The sequence below is a fragment of the Camelus dromedarius genome, chromosome 12, assembly GCF_036321535.1.
Source record: "Camelus dromedarius isolate mCamDro1 chromosome 12, mCamDro1.pat, whole genome shotgun sequence".
Lineage (NCBI taxonomy): Eukaryota > Metazoa > Chordata > Mammalia > Artiodactyla > Camelidae > Camelus > Camelus dromedarius.
In genome coordinates this window covers 27,246,372-27,267,810 of record NC_087447.1, presented here as the reverse complement: position 1 = coordinate 27,267,810, position 21,439 = coordinate 27,246,372, and the positions used below count along the sequence as shown (strand labels likewise).

At 41.1% G+C, this 21,439-nt stretch overlaps 1 protein-coding gene and 1 long non-coding RNA gene across 3 annotated transcripts in view; both read right to left on the bottom strand.

Moving 5' to 3' along the window:
• The window catches only part of LOC116155340 (uncharacterized), a 471,009-nt gene that overhangs the window by 234,359 nt on the left and 215,211 nt on the right, over positions 1 to 21,439 (bottom strand). The window lies entirely within an intron of this gene.
• KCNA4 (potassium voltage-gated channel subfamily A member 4) lies at positions 7,466 to 20,739 on the bottom strand. Its single transcript, XM_011000352.3, has 2 exons — positions 20,315 to 20,739; positions 7,466 to 17,137 (listed from the first exon to the last, which is right to left on the bottom strand). The coding sequence occupies exon 2, from the start codon at positions 16,359 to 16,361 to the stop codon at positions 14,397 to 14,399; it is 1,965 nt and encodes a 654-aa protein (XP_010998654.2). The 5' UTR covers positions 16,362 to 17,137; positions 20,315 to 20,739; the 3' UTR covers positions 7,466 to 14,396.

Genomic DNA, 21,439 nt, shown 5'->3' with positions numbered 1-21,439 from the left:
ACATTGTATTAGATATTATAAGTAACCTAGAGATGATTTAAAGTATGTGGTGGGGGGGGTGTGCATAGATTGTAAGCAAATACTATGCCATTTTATACAAGGGACTTGAGCATCCCTGGGTTTTGGTATCTGAGAGGGGGGGGTCCTGAAACCAATCCCCTGTGGACACTGAGGGACAAATGCATAATTATCCTGATCATCACCAGCCAGGTGAAAAGATAAAAAGATGAAAGATGAAAAGATACAGGAGTCTGCTTACAATAGGAGAGCAGAGAACTAATGTGAAACACTTTGTCATGAGCTGCTCAAGCAACATTTATCATCTAAAACAATTTGCTATATGAATAGGCAAAGCTAAGGTCAAAGTATAGCCATTACATTTTTGATAATATTTAAATGATTAATGATTGCTAAACTGCAGAGAACAGCAAATAATTTTCAAAATTTATTTCTTGCCCCACTAGATTCATTATTAATATATTACATTATATTGGAAAAGACTGCAATATCATTTAAAGTTAAAATCTTTTTATTTAAAAACAAACAACTACCTCTGGGAAGCCAGCTTTAAAAAACAGTAAAAGAAAAAAAATTTAAATACTGTATTCATGAAGATACTCAACAGTTTTATTTATAATGAAAAAAAAGGTGATGCTGAAAATATCCATCATACTGAAATGAACAAGAAAACTACACACATTGATTCAATAGACTATGGTGCAGCCAAAATCATGACAAAAAATAAAAGAATAATAAAAAACTATGTAGTGATACGGAGGGAAAGATAGTGATATTAACGTTCAGGGAAAAACACAACTCAGAATATAAATAATTTATAATTATAATGAGGTAGGATAAAGATGAAAAGGAGTTAGAGTTAAAATAACAAACACCTCCCAACACCTTTCGTCCATTCTACATATTGAGAACATAATAGGGTAGCATTATTTTAGTTTAAAGGCATATTTAAAGTAACTCCTCGGGCCTTCACTACATAACTGTTACTCTTTTTGTTATTGATCACATGCCATCATGGTTACATGTGATCCCTGCATTATATCCTGAAATACAAGCATGAGATAAACACACTTCAATGGTACTTTTACAAAATATATGAAAGCATCTGCACAGCATCCACAAAAGCAATGAGTAAATACTTTGGTCAACTTCATCAATATAAAGGCACAATTCAGATGCTTCCAGAGCCTCTTACAAATTGCTGGAATGCATGGATCACATCATACACCCTTGAGTTTCCAATGCCGTTAAACAGCACAAGCCAAGCTTAGGGAGGAAGCTTATCTTCCACGCGCATGAATACAAATGAAGACTCTTTTCTCAGCTGTGCATGAGTCTCTTTTAAAACACTTCACACAGAGAAAAAGCACACATTAACCACTTTATCCAATCAAGGAAAAACATATGTATGTTATGAGCTGGATGTGGACAAACAACCTAAGTGGCCAAAACTACGAAAAACACAACTGCTTCTCCTACACACTGCTGCCACATGATCTCCATTTCAAGGATGGATTGGATACACTCTCCTAAAAAAAAAAGTCCTTAAATAAAATAAAATTAAACACTATTCTCTGAGAATTGCAAAAGAAATAGAAAATAAGCTTTCAGCACAAATATGTTCATAGTACTAGTAGTGATGTGGACAGTGGCAAATTCCATGACCATGTCTGCCCATCTGCTAACTGGTAGCTGGCTGCAAAGCCCACAACCTAAGTTTACCACCTAGGCTTCCCTGGAAATTGACAAGTTATTAAAATGTGATGACATTAGCATGCTAGGGATAGAAATGATAAGATAATAGGTTTGTGCTATAGCCACAAGCACAAACACACCACAAAAGCAAATTCTGCTTATTCATGTTTAATCCGACTTTGAACTTTTTGCTGTTGTTATCTGCCAGGTAGAAAACCAAGAATTTCCTATAATTAGAATTTGTTTGCAGAGGTAGGAATCATATCAAAATTAAAATAAAAATGTTATTTTATTTAATAGCAAAACTCTCTACACTTCATCCTCAATTTTTCATTTGACCATCCACTGATAATTAACTTTGGGCAACTAATGTGATTTAAAAGGTTGGAGCTATGGCAACATTCAACTTGCTAAGAATCTGGGCTTTTTTTTTTTTTAATGAAATTGAATCACTTAAGTTGTCTGTACTTTCCATTAAATACCCTAGAGCTGCCTATAATACTGTCCTTGAATACCTGCCATGGAACCATCTTTCTGGTGAGAGTTTTATTACAAGATGCTTTTAATACTGTTCTATGGAGGCCAAGAGGTTTATTTCTCCATGGCAAATAGTCAGGTTTTGATAGATAGCATGAGCAAATTACAATAAATACTTAGTGAAATAACATGAGTTTCAAATTTTTAAAAAGCAGAAAAATGTAATTACTAAGAAATGACTCTCTATGACCAATGAAAAGAAAAATGACTCCTTTATGCACTAATTCTATAAGGGTCACATCTGTACAAATTAATAGTCCCTCTTATCTTTAAGGTAAAATTTTATTCTAATAGAAATAGTTAATAATTATTTAATGCCATAGAAACTATACAGTTGGTACTAGAAAAAGTGAAACCAAATTTAAGATCAAGATCTAAAATAAAAGTCAAAGACAGAGTAGTATATTTATATTCAAACGAGTACATAAAGAGACCTTTCTTCTGAAAACATACTGCTCTTTTAGGGAAATAGGCTTTTAAATTGTCAAACTCTACTCTGAGAACATTTACACACAGCCCATTAGGTTATTTAGTATGTTTCTTTTAAGGCCCTAAATAGAAGTAATGCTATATGATATTAATTTATTTTAAAAAAAATCTCAGGAATGTGATCTGCTTAATGTAGTATTACATTTCTAAATTATACTCTCTGGTTAGGTATAGAAAACTTCTAATTTATTTTAAATGCACTTGGCTTCTGTTGAAGGACTTCTGAATGAAACATACAGAATATTGTTCTGTCTGTTACCTGCAGTCTCTTTCAGAAATTATAAAAAAAAAAAAATGGCTTTCCATCTCCAATAACCAAAGTGAAAAAAAATTTGTAAGTCATTCCTTCTTCATACTAAATAATGAGCAATTCAGTTATTCGGTTAAAAAGCTTCTAATATTAACTATGTATCTGCTAATTTCAGATAAAATATACATTTTCAAAGTTTGCAAATATTCTCAGGAAAAACTGTGAAGGAAAAATCATCTTAGTTTTAAGAAATCACACAGGTAATGGTTTTGTCTCCATTTAGTGTACAGAATGTCTTATTTCTAAGGCACAGGAATAGTTGCAGTTTACTAAAGTAAAAAATTAAAATCCTACAAATAATGGTTTTACAATTAAAGGTATTTCCCTGGAAGAATAGATAGTAATTGAAAACACCCCAAATTTAAAGAGAATCTAGGATGCATCTCATACTAATGGCTTTAACGAAGCAGAGTTGAATCAATGACTTCACAAGGCTAGACAATCAACTTGGTGGAGTTTTTTTTCCCTTCACTGAGTCGACCAATTGTTTTGGCTTCAAGTTAGAAGCAGCTTCAATTAAAGATAATGTTTGTTTGGCTTGAATGAAAACTAAAAGCCAGGGTCTCTAATGTATGTTCTGAAACACTCAGAAGACAAACAAGATAGTCCTTACGATATATTTCATAGAAGTTCAAGCTGTTCTGAAGAAGTTAAGGCTAGAGAGAGACAGCTAGACACATTATTACAACCAAGTTTCAAATGTGAAAGCCTTAACTCCAAGGGAAAGCCATCAGGCAGCATCTTGAAAGCAAACGGAAATCTGAGCAGTTAGGGGATCTGATCAGTGCAGACAGAAGGCACCTCAGAAAAATCCCCAAAGTCAGCCTCAACTGCCCTGACTTAGCCGTGTAATTGACGCAGTTTCATTTGGCTTGGTTGGTAGCTATGCCCACAAGAAGCAAAATCTTTTCTACGTTGATCCAAAGAAGAAACTCAGGTCTTTACTCAAGTCAAAATTTTAAAAATGCACCAGCAATGGCACTCATACCTCAGGAGGAAGAAAGATACAAATAGGTTCCAAAAAAAAAAAAAAAAAAAAAAAGTTTTTATGGGACAGAAGAACCATGGTCCTGGAAAAAAATCTACATTGGAATAAAAAATATGATTACTGTTTAGTGTTTCACAGATGTTTATTATTTCAGTCAAATCTTTGCTCCTCTCTTCCCTGAGTTATAATTTAATCCAATACTATTAAATAGAAGAAACATAAAATATGGGAATTAAAATAAGCAAATACTCATTGTACAATCATCCCTACTGTTTGAATGCACTGACTATTGTTATTAAGTGTGCAAGAATCCTAAAGAATTGGTAAGTTGAATTTGGTCCCATTTACTATGCAGTTTATACAGAAGCTATTACAGAAATGGAAGCACTTCACAAGACACTGGACAGAATTTATAAAAAAAGTATTATTAAAGTGTGATAGCCTGGCAATTCACTCTCTAAAGAGAAACTACACCCAGTCACCTATATAGACTGGGGGTGGGGAGGCAGGTAATCATAATAATAAACAAGAATCCTGCTATTTAGAAGAATGAATCTTTCTGTAACTCAAAAATCCTTCCACATGGATTGTGCTTCTCTGAAGTGTTAGCACATTTAGAGGCTGGGAGCGCAGGCACAGCCCAGTCACCTAGCATGAGCTCAACAAACCTTTGCTGAAAGAATAATTGGTGAAGAAAACGAACTCAGGGCACTCTTTTTATTCTAATTTTAGCCTTGGGTGAGGAACCAACAAACAGCACCTGAATTAAATGCATCCCTGTCACAATACCAAACAGTTCTATAAATCTGCAAATCGTCATCATAAAACATTGCATTGTCTTCGAATTTCAACCCCTCTAGTCAGGGGTGAAGTCAGTCACAAAGGGACCAACCTAAAAATAGACTCTGGTGAGTGAGAGGACAGGAGCCTGCCTGCTCTGTCAGCTGCCCTCACCAGCCGTGAATGGAAAGCTCAGGTGATGTCTCCTCATGTGTAGACACTTCCCCTTAAGCAAATAAATGTAACAGCCAAAGCATAGCTTCGGTAGCCTAAGGAATATGGCAAGAGGCATCTTAAAATTTGGTAAATGAACTGCTTTGCCTAGGAATGGAAATGAGTGAGCTGTCTCCAACAGCGTGTTTGTAAAGTGAACAATAGTCAAAACTGTTTACCCTTCATTTTCTTCATTACATTCGTAGTAACAACAGTTGCATCAGAGCAAGATTTTTGCTATTATACTCCCAGCTCATTCCACACTGGGGTTGTTTTCACACGGTAATAAAGCATCTGGGTGAAAAACGGGAAATACACAATGAATCATCCAGCTGTTTCTAAAAGCCCAGTTGTTCAGTAATAGGCAGAAAATATCTAGCATAATAACCAAACATAATAGACCCACATTGCAGGTGATTGTAGAAGCTCTCTGGGTATCTGCTGGCATGACCTGATTTACCAAATGGGAAGACATCTACCTGGATCACACACACACAAGAGCTCTCCCTGAGAAATCTGTGAACCTGGGATGGCAGAAGCCTTCTTGATCTGGGCTTTGTTGAAGCAGAGGTGAGTAGGGTGTCAAACATTTTACATATATATCTCTGCAGTTTAAAAAAAAAAGCCACAGGCTTAATAACAGAAGGGAAAGACTGAAAAGGGAAACTAAAAAGGAAATCTTTGAACAAGTTAATATTTGGTCAGAACTTATATTAGAACCTTCTACTTCCTTTCCAAATCCCTTCCGGGGTACAGTAAAATTTTTTTGAAAGTTGAGTGACTTTCTAATCTCTCTTGCAAAGCTTATAACACAACTACAACTTTGCACAACTGAAATGAAAAAAAAAAATTGTTTCCAGCATGTCATTTTCAGCTTATTTTAGCAATGACAGCAGGATTTATCCCATGCTAGACTGATTTCCAACAGCGATAGCATGGACAAACAAACAAAAAACAGGATAATTCCTAAACAGAGCTTCCCCCATCCAAAGATTCAACTCAGTCCCTTGACTGAGTAAATATAGTCTGGTGTCACAAGACGATTCACACCTTAAAATACTGTACGTTGCTTTATCCTTATCTGTCTAATCTAACCCTTTGTTTCTCCACTGTTTCTCACACTGCCTTGCAGCCTGTGAAGTATGTGGATTCTAGTAGTGAAATGACACCTCTTCTCTGTGGATGAGCAGCAGCTAAATCAGCAAGGAGCATGTGACAGCAGCAAGGAGTTCTAATTATGTTGCTGCACAGATTTTATGATTTTTGCATTCCTCTAAGAATTGCATGCCGGCAACAACCAACATAAACACATCATTCAGCTCTGTGTTAGTGACATTCACTCCCAGGGCTTCAATTTGGTTGCTTAATTCTGTCTTGGTTTTAGTACACTACCACATTAATATTCTGTATTAGAACCAAAGAGTGAGCCAAGGGAGGGGGGATTATCCCCTGTGAAATATAAGTGCCCATGTGGTAATCTTATAAGGATGTGAAAGAATCCCTTCCCCGAAGAAAAAAATGTGAGTTTTATCTTTAATAAGACCTATATGATTTAATTCTCAGCAACAGTTTTATGGTTTCAAATGTGAGTGCTCTTGAAAACTAAGAGCAAAGGGAATTAGGATATTGGGACATATACACACACATACCTACTAAGTCTGGTACCAATGCTAAGTGATCAATTCACTTTCCTGGATTAACACATACTAGTAGTTAGCATTATCAAAAGAAGAAGTTTTTAGACTGATGTAGCTATTTTTGCCTTTTGCCATCAAACTAATGACTTCATTTGGGCATAACTCCTTGCCAGTTGCCTCCCTCCCTCCCACCCACGCCCCTACCCCCAATTAGCTCTGATCCTCATTATATCCTATCACTACGGCAAGAAAAAAAAAAAGTTTACTAGCTTCTCATTGGCTGGATCAGATCTGGAGGAAACAGGTCAAGAACTCTGAGAACACTTCTAGGAACCCAGAAGGGAAATCTATTCCTAACACTCCTTCTCTGCCACCTAGATGGTAACGTAATATATATGCATTTCTCTGTGCCATTTTTCACATAGACTAAGATCAGCTTCTAGACTGATTAATAGCCAATGTTGCAAAAAAGATCATCAGACATTCTTGTCAACCTCTAATCAATTGTAACCAAGCCTTTCACTTGGTTTGCTAGAATATAAACATGTATATCCACCAGTTTAAACATAATCCACAAATTTGAATATAATGTGGAAAAGTCAAGAAAAAGGGAAGAAAAGCAAAGAGATTTCATAATCTTCTCAAGAAACCTGAATAAATAAATCATTATTTATGGGATAAATCTCCCTCCAAATAAATGGCTCTAAATATAGATTACAATCTCCAAATCTCATATTAATTTCTTAAATATTTAATTAGAGATACTTCACAAGTTAATAATATATATAGTCCCTATTTTCTTATCAAAAATCATGTTAATATTAGGTAAACCATCTTAAAACTAAAATTCATCCCCCAATACTAATGCCAGTAAGGTAGCAACCAGGAATGTCAAATAAACAAAATGACTATAAATCATACTACCTTCCCTAGAGATTCTACCACCTCTTGACAGATTTCATTCCGGGGGGAGCCTCATTAATTATTTCCCACCCTGCCTGATAGCAAATGAAAGCCTCATTTGGATCATGATGACTACCAATTGAAGGAGAAAAAAAGATTCGCTCAGGTGCTATCAACACCATTAGTGTTCTCCTGGGGAATCATCAATCCATTCAGGTATGGCTGAGTTAAATTTATAAATAGAATTACACGCATCGTCCACATTGACAAATGTGGCCCCTATCACTGAAAGAGTTCAGATAATATAGCCCTGGGCTCCAAGAGATATTGGGTTTTTCAATTATTTTACAGTTTTGTAGATGAGTGCCTCAGAGGCTGAAAGACACTGAAACAGTCACCAAAAACAACAACAACAATAACCTGAGATTTTTAATGCTGTAATTGAATCTGAGAATTAAGAAAGTCACATCAGACAACAGCTGCAACAAAAATGCAGAAAGATAATGGCTTTAAGTAAATCTATTTCTAGAGAGCACAAAGTTGATCTATGGGACCATACAGTCCAGGTTCCACACTAAATTCATCCTTCATGTAATGGGAATAAGGGCCAAGAAAAATAAAATAACCATTTTGCCATGTTCCATAAAAAATAAGATTTTCTGGGAATGAAACTCCATGTATCTCCTTATTCCCTGGAATATTCCAGTTCTTAGCCCTAATACATGGCACAAAAACCCAACCAAGAGCGTCAAGAAAGACTTTTGGATCCGTAAGTGTCACCATTTCCCCAAAACACATGGCATTTACACACTTTCACTTCACTTCCAGAATTCTCTTTCAGCACCTCAGACCATTCATTTGCTTAGAAATCTTTTGCTAGAATAAAGGCAGAACAAGAAATATATGATATATGTAAACATATGGATATATATTAATCTAATCATGTTAAAACAAATGTAATTCTTTGGCTTGGCACTGGCACAACTTTAGTCAATACTGGGGCTATTTATTTACCTGTTTTGACTGATTTAAGAGGTGACTGACCCCTCAATAGCCAGAAGCTTAAGAAGTTGTGAATAAAAACACCTTCATGCTCTCTGGCTTCATGTAGACATCCCTAGTCTACAGAATCATGAAAAAAACAATCTAACCTCATTTCCACATAATGCCAATAACTGGAAAAAAACAGCATATTCTTCATGTTTATTAAATATCCCTAATAATTACTACTAAGACCACAGCTAAAATAAGTTGACATCTATCATCCTCACAGAAAATGTTCACAGTGTGTATTCTTTCAGTAACTTATCTCTGCTTTATGTCATCCACCACAACAATCACTACTTGATTATCTCTGCTAATAGTAAGGAGCCACAACAATGGCTACCCTGAAATCCTTCATATTTTGTTCTGATGTGACACATAGATTTGAACAACAGACTTGGCTTCTCAATTAGGTTTTGCTTGGCTTTCTAATTTCAGTGTATTTGTTGATTCTTTACTATTGTTTGTTTGTTTGTTTGTTTGTTTATAATTGTGCATTTCCTGGACTGGCTGTTTAATGGGAGACCATGGATCTGAGCCTGAGTAAAGCCAGCTTCAGAGGAGAAACTAGTTATGAAAAACCTATAGTGCAGACAATTTGCAGGTCAGGAAGCAAAAGTTGTATGTTTGTGGATCAACTATCAAAATCAGTTCAGCTCCTGGTCCTCTGGATACAAATTCTCCTTCTAAGATACCAATGACAACTAATGGATCAAAAACTTAACTGCAGGTCAGCAGCACCATGACCAGTGAATATGGAACTATCCTTTCCTAGATGACAGCAAGACTCTTTATTTAGCACATTACTTGCCTTACATATAGATTCCACTTAGTATTACTTACAGGCCTGAAAGGGGATACGCTAAGGTCTCACTCAGAGCCATAGCTCATTAAATATGTGCTGTTTTTCCAAGCACTCAACTCATACCCTGGGATTAATTTATTTACCATTAATAAAGTAACCATATTTTCTGAACCTCAAATTGGGCCATATGGTCTGATATGTATCAGAGTACTTTTTAACAAGAAGCTACTGTAAGAAATTTGGACTGCTATGGAAACAGAAAACCAAGTCAGAAATAAAATTCATATCACAGTCCTAATCTTAATTTACATTTCAGAAGTACATATTCCCATTTACAGCAAAAACAGGTCTGTTCCTTTCAATCTTGAACACAAACCACTAAATCATCTTTCTTTCAAATAAGAATACTGATTTCCATACTAGAAACTGGGATTGTCTTCTAACCTGAGGTGGTTACATTGGCCTGGAAGACTGTGTTTTGAGTCAAGTTTCTCTGCAGGCAGGAAAACCAAGAGGTACCTTTTGTTCACACCAAGTGTCCCTTGCAGAATTCAGAATGACTTTTGGGTCAGAAAGATTTCCTGGAACAGGGCCCTTTGCCAGTGAATGACAACCTGTAATCATTCTAAACTGTATCAATAAATAAATAAAAAAAAACCTACAAAGAGCGATGTTACACTCTGCATAGTGCACAGTAGCACATCACAAGTTCACTTAAAAACGTAAATCAAACTGAGGTATGCATATTTCCTACTTTACCTAGAAGTAGCTGCAATGTTAGCACTGAAGATGGGTCACAATCCTAAAAACCAACAACAATGGAGAACACCCTTCCTGACCCTCTAGGGACATGAGGGAACCACTGTTTATGAGTCCAATGCAATTAAAAATAATTTTCCACTGGTTAATGTTGATTTTCTAAAAAATGGGAAAATATATAGACATATATATGTTAACTCAGAGTATTTTCCTTAGCTATTTCTCATTCATATATTGGATTCCATTTCAACACATGCGTAATGAAAAGATTTTTCACAAAGCTTCAGCGATCCTGTTTAAAACAGATTTGACAAGGAAAGCAGGAGCACTTGTGAAATACTACATGGGTCTAAGCATAGAGTGAGTTCCCCAGCACAGGTCGGGACACTGTTTACTGACAAGACTGTGCAATAACAGCAGGAAATCAAAATGTTTACTTACCAACTTTCACCACGTGTATTTAACTGGAGACTGAGTTGTTTTTTTTTTTTAATTAAGCGAATCCCTTCCCTTTAGAAGTCGTTAGAATAAATGGCTTCAAAGTATACCTTATTCAGTCAATTTAGTTTACATTCTAAAAGTTCAAACTCCTGGTTCCACATTTAACCTAACAGGAAGAGTTCAAAACCATTCTGTTCTTATTACTTAACTATAAGATCAAGGCTGGCATGACCGAAGGGGTACTTAGAAAATAATCAAGTGAATCTAATGTTTCCTTCAACCCCACAGAATTTTGGTGCTGGAAGGAATCAAGGGATAATGTAGCCCAATAACCCAGCTGTACATTTGAAAACAAAAACCTGAGGATCAAGGAGATGAAATGATGTGCTCATAGTCAACAAGTCAGCTGGACCCCCAGACCAGCTGTCACACCTCAAGTACCCGCTAGCTCCCTTTATGCAGAAATTCAAAGGAATATTTAGCCCTCCCCTCTCTTCCGTAACTGTTATGCACTACTGTTTCCCTTTCAAGCCCTTGCAAGAGAGAACAATGCACCTGCCCTTGAAAAGACTGATTAGAATTACCCTCAAATACTGTTCTTCTAGTAATATTTATTATCATCTGAAAAGCAACTAAAGGATCCCAGACCCCAAGAATTCGAATCTCTAAATGGGGTCACTTCTCCTTTATCTTACAACTAAATGTGTACGGTGGCCTTGAAGAAGATACAGTTTCCTAAATCAGTTACAAACAGCCTTTGGAAGCGATTTCTCAGTATAAAATGTTCGCAAATGGTACTAAAGCACGTTGCCCAGCTGTGACTTGGAAAAATGCTACAAACCCACAGCTGTACTGAGGAATCAACCTTCACACCATCTGTATAAGAGAAGCCTGCCATACAGAAGTGCTCCTATACAAGTCTTGAGGGCTTAAACGTTTCCTTCTCAGTGTGGAATCAAGATCTGGACATCCTGAAATAAATGGAACTTGCATGAAAAAACCAACAAACAAATGAACAAACATTTAGTGATAATCTAGTAATATTTGGTTTGGAAGCCCCTGACTGTCACATCTTGACCCTTTTACCCTGAAGAAAACCATGCAAGATAGAGAAAAACCCCAGGATCCCCAAATGACTATATTTCCTGGATTCTCGGAATTACCAAGTCTAATACATATCAATTAAATTTAATGTAACATTCCAGATTTTAAAAGGAGACGTAGTAGAAACAATGAAATGCAATGTTTTCCCTCCCTAACACAGCCAAATCATTGCTATTGCTACACATCCAATGCTGGAGAGCATTTAAACTATTTCAAGATATAATCTGACCTAGTTGGGTATAGCATAAGATACATGGTATCTTGTCCACAGAGCCAAGTTTTTATATCATGACATGCCTGGCATCTTCCTCCAAAAGAGGAAACTGAAGTAATTATTCAATGATGGGCTATCGTGTGTCTGCAAATCAATCTCTTGTAAGGAGCTCAAAATTAAAGAAATACCGATGATTTTCACAATATCCTAATAAAGCGGATGTAAATCATGGGTTCTTAATCTCTTTTTCTCCCAAAGGAAGATTAAGCAATTTAGACCTAACATCAGGCATTTATACAGAACTCGATGTCTCAGAGTTTTCACGTTCTCTTTTGCTTTCCATGATAATTCTATGATGTAACAAATGCTTTATGTGCCCTCTTTTTAATAATGAGGAAACTGGGGTATAGAGATGAACAGAGTGACTTTCCCAAATGAATGGTGACCAACCCAAATCAAATAATGTTACCCCTAGTCTAATGTTTCTTACATTTTTTGCTCTAAATCTAAAATATATCAAAATGCCACCTTTGGAATCTTGTTGAAGGATGACATTTCCTTGTTCTGTCACTCATTTTATTGTCCACTAGAGATCTTTGGTCTGCACATGTAATCAGCCCCCACCCTCTCCCCTCCTTGCTGTTTTTCATTCTCCAAAAAGTGTTCTTGAGAGATGCTTCTCTAAAGTGGTAGGAGAGGGGTGAAGAGAATAGTGTAGCTTTGGTTTTAAACCTAACACTGAATTTTAAATATCATTAAAGGAGAGGTAAGATTTATATTATTATCAAATGATGGGCTGGGATTAAAAGCTTGAGAAAAGCTATTCTAGCTTTTTTTTAGTTCACAGTTGTCAGAGTTAATTACGTGCTGAGATACCTTACCTAGCATTTTCCCCCCAAAACCTCAGAACAACCATTTTATAAAGAATAGAAGTTGAAGAAATATTAGAAAATAAGGCCCCTTATGTATTCTGAGTTTGCTAACCTGTGTCTCATTATGACTTAACAGTGTAAGTCAGATCACTAGCAGCTACCTCACAGTCTAGAACTTGTCGTGAGTTAAAGGCAGTTCTACGTGTCAGAAATCCAATAAAAAATGAGAATGATGGCGATGTCGAAACCAAATGTTCTGATGCAATTCTTTCTTACATCAATTTTAGCAAACAGAATGCTAAATTCTGAGGTGAATCCCCACATTTTGAGCTTATATCACTGCACAAATAAATAAACTTAATAAATCTAGCATTTACGTTGCACATTTAATAGAAAGCTCTTAAGCCATGATCACTGTAGCTGCTGGGCATCTTATTTCTTCAAGAATTCTTTCAGTGCATGCATTAACTTTGGTTAAATTATTCTGGATTTAAAGGCAGAAGAATATTTAAAATTTCAGAAGCATCACTGTAACAGACCAATTTCAAAAGATTCAGCTGCTAAATCTGACTTCATAGTCTCTCTGCAGATTAGTTATTTAGATTTAAAAAGAGAAGGGAATCATGTGCTGTTATCTGTGTGGCCATTCGTCTCACACAAAGAAAAGAAGAGAACAATAAAATAAGACTAAGAAATCATTCTTCCAATGATTGTCATTGAACTGTTACATTAGTAAACATTCACAGTATGAAGTCTCTCTCAATCTCCAGCATATAAAGGAGTGCAAAGAGGGGGAAAAAAAGAAAGAAAAAAGAGAATTCCAGTCCTGTTATCTGCGAACAAAACTTGTTACATTTTCTCCAATTTCATTTCTTCCATTATTGTTAGGCATTGGCTGTCACATCCTCCCAAAATTAATAATAAAATATAATCAATTTCTAAAGGCCCCTGCAGCCTTTTTAAAAGTTAATTTCCAGTTAAAAATAAACTTTAATTAAATCCAAGATAAAATTGTGACCTATATTCTATTAAATAATTCACTTTCTTTTTTTTTTCTACATATAGTAATTCTTACACGTTTTAAAAAACAACAGCTATGGTATCCAAAGACAGGAGATGCTATTAAAGCACTGATAAATGACTGCTCAAATTCATTACTTACATAGTAAATACTCCAAAATGCCAACTTTTCCCATTACTGCACGATTACTAACAACGTTGACAATTTACTTACACATCCACACACGCACGCAGCACGCACACACATACACACACATTCTCTCCACAGAACCATCTTTCTTTTTAACATCTTTTCCAGTTAATGTGCAAAATTCTTGCATTCTATTAAAAAATATAAAGATAGATTTGCTCCTATTTAAGCCTCCCTCTTCTCCAAGATGTATCATTTATTTGATATGTGGTACAAGTTTAGTAACAATTTTGCCATGTATAACCATTAAATGGCCTACGACTGTGTGCATTGGATTCATTTGCATATTTCTTTTCATAACTGCACTCTCTATGCATAAATATATTTGGAGATGCTGGGGCTAGGGGGAGGGGGCAGTGGCGGGTGGAGAACCCGATTCACACGTCAGTCTCCACAGCCTTCACATTAGAACAGTTGTTTTTATCTGTCTCACTGTCATCCCCCTTTCCCTGACACTTCTCCTTTGCACAGAGAGATTCCTTAACTCCTTCTTCCATCTCTAGATACTCTGACTTGTCCCCTAGGGAAGAAGAAGTAGAGCTCCTAAATTTCTTCAGCAAATTAGAAGGGAGGTACGGGCAACTGACTGCATTCTGCGTCAGCTGCGTCTGTTCCTCATTTTCAGTCTCTCTGTGGTAGAAATAGTTAAAGTTAGAGACAATCACTGGCACTGGCAAAGCAATGGTTAAGACACCTGCAATGGCACACAGAGACCCCACGATCTTGCCCCCCACAGTGATGGGCTTCATGTCCCCATAGCCCACAGTTGTCATGGTCACCACGGCCCACCAAAACGCATCAGGGATGCTTTGGAAATGGGTCGTGGGTTCATCCGCCTCCGCGAAATACACAGCGCTGGAAAAGAGGATGACCCCAATGAAGAGGAAGAAGATCAGAAGGCCCAGTTCCCGCATGCTGGCTCTGAGGGTATGGCCCAGGATCTGCAGGCCTTTGGAGTGCCTGGAGAGTTTGAAGATCCGGAATACTCGGACCAGACGGATGATCCTGAGGATGGCAAAGGACATGGCCTGCTGCTGCTGGCCATTGCCACCCCCCTGCTGCTGGGCCAGATCCGTGCCCAGCGTGATGAAATAAGGCAAAATGGAGACGATGTCAATGATGTTCATGATGTTTTTGAAGAAGAGCGCTTGGCTGGGACAAGCAAAGCAGCGGACCACAAACTCGAAGGAAAACCACACAATACAGACCGTCTCCACGATGAAGAAGGGGTCGTTGAAGATCGTGTGCCCTGAGCTCTCCGGATGGGGGGCCGACGTGTCATTCAACAACCCACTGTGCCCGCCCGCGCCCAGGGCCATGATGAGATCCCTGTCGTCCCGAAACTCTGGCAAGGTTTCCAGGCAGAAGATGACAATGGAGATCAGGATGACCAGGACAGAGACGATGGCTATGCCCCTGGCTGGACTGGAGCTCTCGGGGTACTCAAAGAGCAGCCAGATCTGCTTTTTAAATTCATTCTCTGGCAAGGCCCTGTCCTCCTCCTCTCTCACAAAGCCCTCATCCTCCCGAAACTTGAGCAGGGCCTCCTCCCCCAGCTGGTAGAACTTCACCTCCTCCGTGAAGATGTCAAAGGGGACGTTGACTGGCCTCTTCAGGCGGCCTCCTGACTGGTAATAATACAAGATGGCATCAAAGCTGGGCCTGTTTCTGTCAAAAAAATACTCGTTACGCAAAGGGTCGAAATACTGAGTCCTCTTTTCAGGGTCCCCCAGCAAGGTCTCTGGAAACTGGGCCAGGGTTTTCATCTGGGTCTCAAAGCGCAGGCCGGACACGTTGATGACCACGCGTTCACAGCAGTCACTGTAGCGCACTGAGCTGTAGCCACCACCGCCCCCATCGTCCTGGGGCCGCAGGTCTGTGTAGGAACACTCGTCTCCGTGGTCCTCCTCGCTGTAGTAAAACCTTCCCTCATCTTCCTCCTCCTCCTCCTCCTCCTCCTCCTCTTCCTCCTCCTCACTCAGATCCCTGAGGATCTTCTCCTCCGAGCCGCTGGGCATCAGGTCCGAGCAATGAGGAAAGCTGCTCTGGCGGTGGTGGGCTTTCTTCTTCTCGGGCCGCTGTCGCCTCCTCCTCCGGCTGCCCCGGCCGCTCTGAGGGTCATGGGAGGTGCAGGCGCCGCGCGGCTGGTGGTGGTGGTGGGCGCCCCCTCCAGACCCCACGCCGCCTTCCACCGCAGCTGTAGCCGCAGCGACAGCAGCTGCCGCGGCCGCCCTGGAGTGAGCCAGCCGCTCGCGCTCCCGGGCCCGGGCCTGGGCTGCGTAACCGTAAGGCATGTGACTGTTGCACCCTGAGCTCTCCGCACTCACCATTGCAACCTCCATGGTGGCGGTTTGGGGGAAATGGCTGCTTCCAGTCGCAGGAGAAGAAGAAGAAAGAAAAATAGGGCAGCTTCTTGTCTCACCAAATTAAGGTAAGTTTGGAACCCTTAAGCAGATTGCTTGGAAGACTAAGGATATTTTCAGTCCAACTTTGCATTTTCTGTTTTTAAATCAGCACGCCCCATGCTCTCTCTTCCCAGGGATTCAACGTTGCTCTCCAGAGCGTGGCTCTTCTAGAGAAAGCGCCTGGCACTTTCAAGCCTCAGTCAGAAAATGGTGGGGTCTCCCAAACACCTGTTTTGGGGTGGCTTTTCAAATCTGGAAGTATGTCTAGATTGGAGAATGATGCTGCAAGATTCAAAGGCGGCAAGTATCCGACAGCCAGCAGTTGTGCCTAGAAAATGGAATATATTTTTCTGCCATGGAAATTGTCCAAAGCTCAGTCCATCATATTTAAATAAAATGCAAATGAGCTTTTAAGTCTTAGCACTTGCCTTCTAGTGACGGCTTGACCCATGTTAGCATGTGACTTGAAGGATGCCAGAGCACTGCCGCTCAAAGCCTTTCAGGGAGATTCTCCAGGCTCTCCCCTTAAGTTCATCACAGGCTTCCCCGACCCAGGGGCAATGCCAAGCTAGCGTTAGAGGCAAAGACCTTGGGAGGTAGAGAAGGTGCAAGATGAGGTGTCAGCGGGGGCAAGCCCAGCTCTGAGGTCTCCATAGAAATCAAGGAAATGCAGAGCATCCTTCAGCTAAAATTATGCAGAAGAAGGATTTCACCTGGAAAAGGAAGGGAAACAAGCATAGGAGAAAAATAAAAAGAATCAAATGATAAAGAGCAAACTGAGTGTCTCCTTCATATGTACCTCTTTCTCTTGTCCTCAAGCAAGCCATATAAAGGACCAAAGTGACCATACGTTTCCAAGGCGTAGGGGCAGGATGTTAAATCTCCCTCTCACTAAACATCCTTCTTTCCTTCTTTGGATATTGTTTCAGCACCATCAACTTTTATGGCAACCGAATTATTTTTCCTCTCTCCTCTCTCGACCCACATGGCTCTTCCTTCAATCCACCTTTTCACTAATACCAGGTCTTAATTCTCACTGCCACTCTCTTCATTCCACAAGAATAATGCTGTCACTTTACAGCTGTGTCCCATCGTTCATTGATCTTAAGGCATGTTTTCCAATTACCACTGACAAAATAATTCTGAATTGAGTGCCCTTCCACTCCTCTGTCTTAATTCAGGTTTAGAGAAGTTGGAAAACCCAGTTTTCTTTAATCCAGACTTCATCATTTCAACACACTTCAATCACCTCATCTACAAAGTGGAGATAATAATACAACTTCCCCTATCCCATTTTTTTAAGCGTTCATTAAATGTTATTAAATGAGATAATGGATGTTGACAGACTACCACAGTGCCTCGTGCATAAGGAACAGCAGTAAACGCTGGAGGTTATTAATAACATGACAGTAACCTACACTTTTATTGTCCATCTACCCACCCCCAAATATGCATGTCCTTATACCACCGTCTAAGCAGGCAGAGGACAGAATGTGGGGACATCTGGGATGTCTTGAGACTCACCAATGGCCTGTACTAAGTTGGCACCTCCCTGACTCCCTGAAGCAGGTCCCCGTTGTTGTTTTTCTGTTCCCCAGACTCCAGAACACTCCCTACCACCCACAGCCTAGGAACTAATCCCAGCTTCCACTTCTCCAATAATCAGCTTCTCTCCTCGCAGTTCCTCCATGTTCACCTCGATGCTTCCTCCTACACTTTGCTCAAGGGACTATCTCCTTAGGTTTTAAACCCCAGTTTGTGTGCACCGTGTTTTCAGCCTGTGATACTTTCTTCCCTATAATTTAACCATCTATCTCCCAAGTTCTCTCCTTCTCCTTCTCCCACCTTCTCTCTCTCTCTCCTTCTCTCTTTCTCTCTGCCTGACTTTATTTCCAGTCCCCCACTTCCTGATCACATCTTTCTTGCAGCCTTGCTCTGTTCCCCCGTCACTTGGTATTTCTGGGCTTTCTTCTTCCTTAGTTTGCTCTCTGTAGATCCAGCTAATTCATCCCCTCTACCCAGGACCTGTAAATGCTCCTGCCCCAATCTCTTCTCTCCTCTTGCTTCTTCTATTCGCTTTGTCCAGCAGGACTTCCAAGAATGCAGAGAGTGGTCCAGAGAATTGGGAAGGACAATGACAGCCAGAATCCAGGGCATCTACCAGCTTCTATTACTGGAAGCACTTGGGGAGCATAAGAGAAATGGCCTTCTGGAGCCATTAACAGCACCCAGCTCTTGACCACCTGCTGCTCCTTTCTGCATCATGTCAGCCTAGAAGCCTAAACACAACTAGGTTTTATGAAGTGACAAGCAGGGAAGTGGCAAACAAAGGTATTCCCAATCATCCATCCTTTCCCAATCATACACATTCTCCCAGGGCAAGAGGTGAGCTTGACTGGGACACACAACCCAGAAAATACACCTCTGAAGGTATCTCAGCTGACACCCTCCTTCCTTTGCCTGACGCCTAACATCATCTCATACTCTGAAATGCTTACTCTCACAAGGTCTCCAAATCTCACAGGTCTTTCACTGTGGACGGTCAAGTCAACATCCTTTAAGGACTTTCACAGGCCAAATAGCCTGAGAGTTTGCTCAGTTTCTTCCCTAGCCCCCTCAAAGTGGTTATAATACACTATTTAAATAAAGCTCCAGTGTAACCAAAGTGCCTGTAAATTTGTATACTATGCACACCCCCTCTTCCGCCCAACTGACTCCTAGAAGGTCATAAATTAAAGGTTCTTCTAATTCACAGTCAACTCTGCAGGAGATCTAGCCCTGACCTATCTACACCAAATAATTTCTTATTTATTTACTTATTTATTTAGGTTGTTAATTTTTATTTATCTAACTCCCTCCCACAATGTACAAAAAACCAAATAACCTTCCTTTTAATTTGCTACCAGTTACCTCACTATCCCTGATCTTAGAAGGAGGAGGAGGAGGAGAAAGAGGAGGAAAGAAGGAAGGGGAGGAGGGAGGGAGGGAGGAAAGAAAAAAAGAAAAAGAAAGAAAGAGGAAAAACCCTTCTATCCAGCAAATCAGACTAGTTTAAAATCTCTCTTCCTTCTCAACTCAGGGTATTCATGTTAGGAGAAGCCACTCTCCCGGATTCCCAGGAGACTTCATGGGGGAGATCTTTGTAGGGAAATGTCCCTTTCTCTTTAACACCATCAACTAATAGGATTTTGCTGACTACCTACTCCCCAGTCCCTGCGCCCCCAAACAGCAGCCAAGCATCCTACTCCTCCTCCTCCCACCCCGCCCCCCTCCCCCAACGGCAAGGCTGTTTTCATCTCTCAGTGCTAATTCCTGTAACTGTCTTAGGGTGGTACCTGAACCTTATCAGAGAGAGAGAAGGAGAAAGGGAGATTGAGAGAGAGAATTCGAAGGGCCAATACCGTGAGAAATGCACACTTCAACGCACGCCATTTATACAAGTCCCTATGTGTTGCTCAAATGCTCAGAAAATGCACGCAAATCCAAATGTTGGGAGAAGCAGCAATTCAAACCCGTTCACCAGCTGTTCCCTAAGGAACAGAACCGGTGAGTCTGGGACGAGGAAAAACGATGCTAAATCTAAACCCCACCTCGCTGGGAAACGACATCTTTAATCGCGCCCTCGCCTCCAGATCTAGGTTCCCGCTCGGGCACATTAAGCAGGGCGCACGCACCCCATCCCTGGGGTTGGGAAAATAACAACTGTTGGCCCCCCGGAGCGCCGCGCAGCATCTGCACCTTCCTTCTCCCACCTCCTGGTTTATTTTTAACCGCCTTCCATTCATGCCCTTCTGTCACATTCCCGATATTATTTATCCCTCAAATACCCACTGTTTCTTAACAGCCAAAAGAGGAGAGTGGGGGAAAGATGAGACAGGTATCATACTTACCACTCCCAGGCGGGGTGAAAAATAAAAATAAAGAAAATCCCCGGTTGGCTTTTTCCCCTCTTCAAGCTACAACAGCTGGAGGAGGGGAAGAATGATCTTGTGGGGAGAAGGAATCACTCCGGTGTGGCAGTTGGAAGTCCAAAATATCCACGGAACAAGTTCTGTTGCCTGGCCAGCGGGGCACACCGTCCCCGCTGCTGGAGCCCGGCGGTGGGGATCAGGGCTGCCCCAGGGAAGACCCCAAGACTCCTGGCTCCTCTGGAGTTCAGCACAGAAGGGCTAAACAGGGAAAGGAAGTCAGGGTTCCCCAGGAAAAGAAGCAAAATCCTAGACAGCAGTGATCACTTGTTAAGCCCGAATTCCTCCACCAGTATCCATCCCTTTCCCTCTCCCGCTGGCTGCAGAAGCCGCACACGCCTCCCCTGGCCGGGAGCGCGCGCCGGCCGGGGGCGGGGCCAGGGCCGTCCGAGGGTGTGGCGTTCACCGCGGTCGGCAGGAGGGCCTCTCGGCATGGCGGGGCGGGCGCAGTCACGACGCGGCGACTGCCCTCCCCCCAGTCCGGCCCCTCGACGCCAAGGCTCCGGGGAGCCACTGGGAACCATGCCAGGAACCCCTGGCTGGCGCCCCCAGAGGCGATGAGCTAATCCCGGAGGGAGAGGTGTCCCCATTGGAGCCGAAATCAGGTCCCGACGGCAGAGCGGGAAACGCCAGGAGAGGCTGGTGGGGGTGACCTCAACGGGAGCTCCCGTCTTGACCGCAAGGCTGGGCGTCTTCTCCGCTCCCTGACCCTCTTTCTCAGCATCTTCCCGGGCATCCCACCCTACAGCCCCGGCACCATAACGGGTTTGTGGGGTCGGGGACCAGGTGCATCTCTGGCGAGGTCGCCAGCCCGCCTGCGAGCGCGCCCAGACCCCTAGGTCTCCGCCTCCCTCGCAGAGAATTTGTCGGCCTCAATTCGGGGCGCGGAGGAGACCGACTTTAAACACGTGTTCGACCCCAAGGAGGGGAGGACAGCAGAAACTGGAATCGGGCCCAGGCTACAGGCTGCGCGACGGAGGCTGAGGTCCAAGCGAGAGAGAGTCGGCGGGCTAGGAGCAGGTTGCAAGTCCGCCCCCGGGGGCTGGG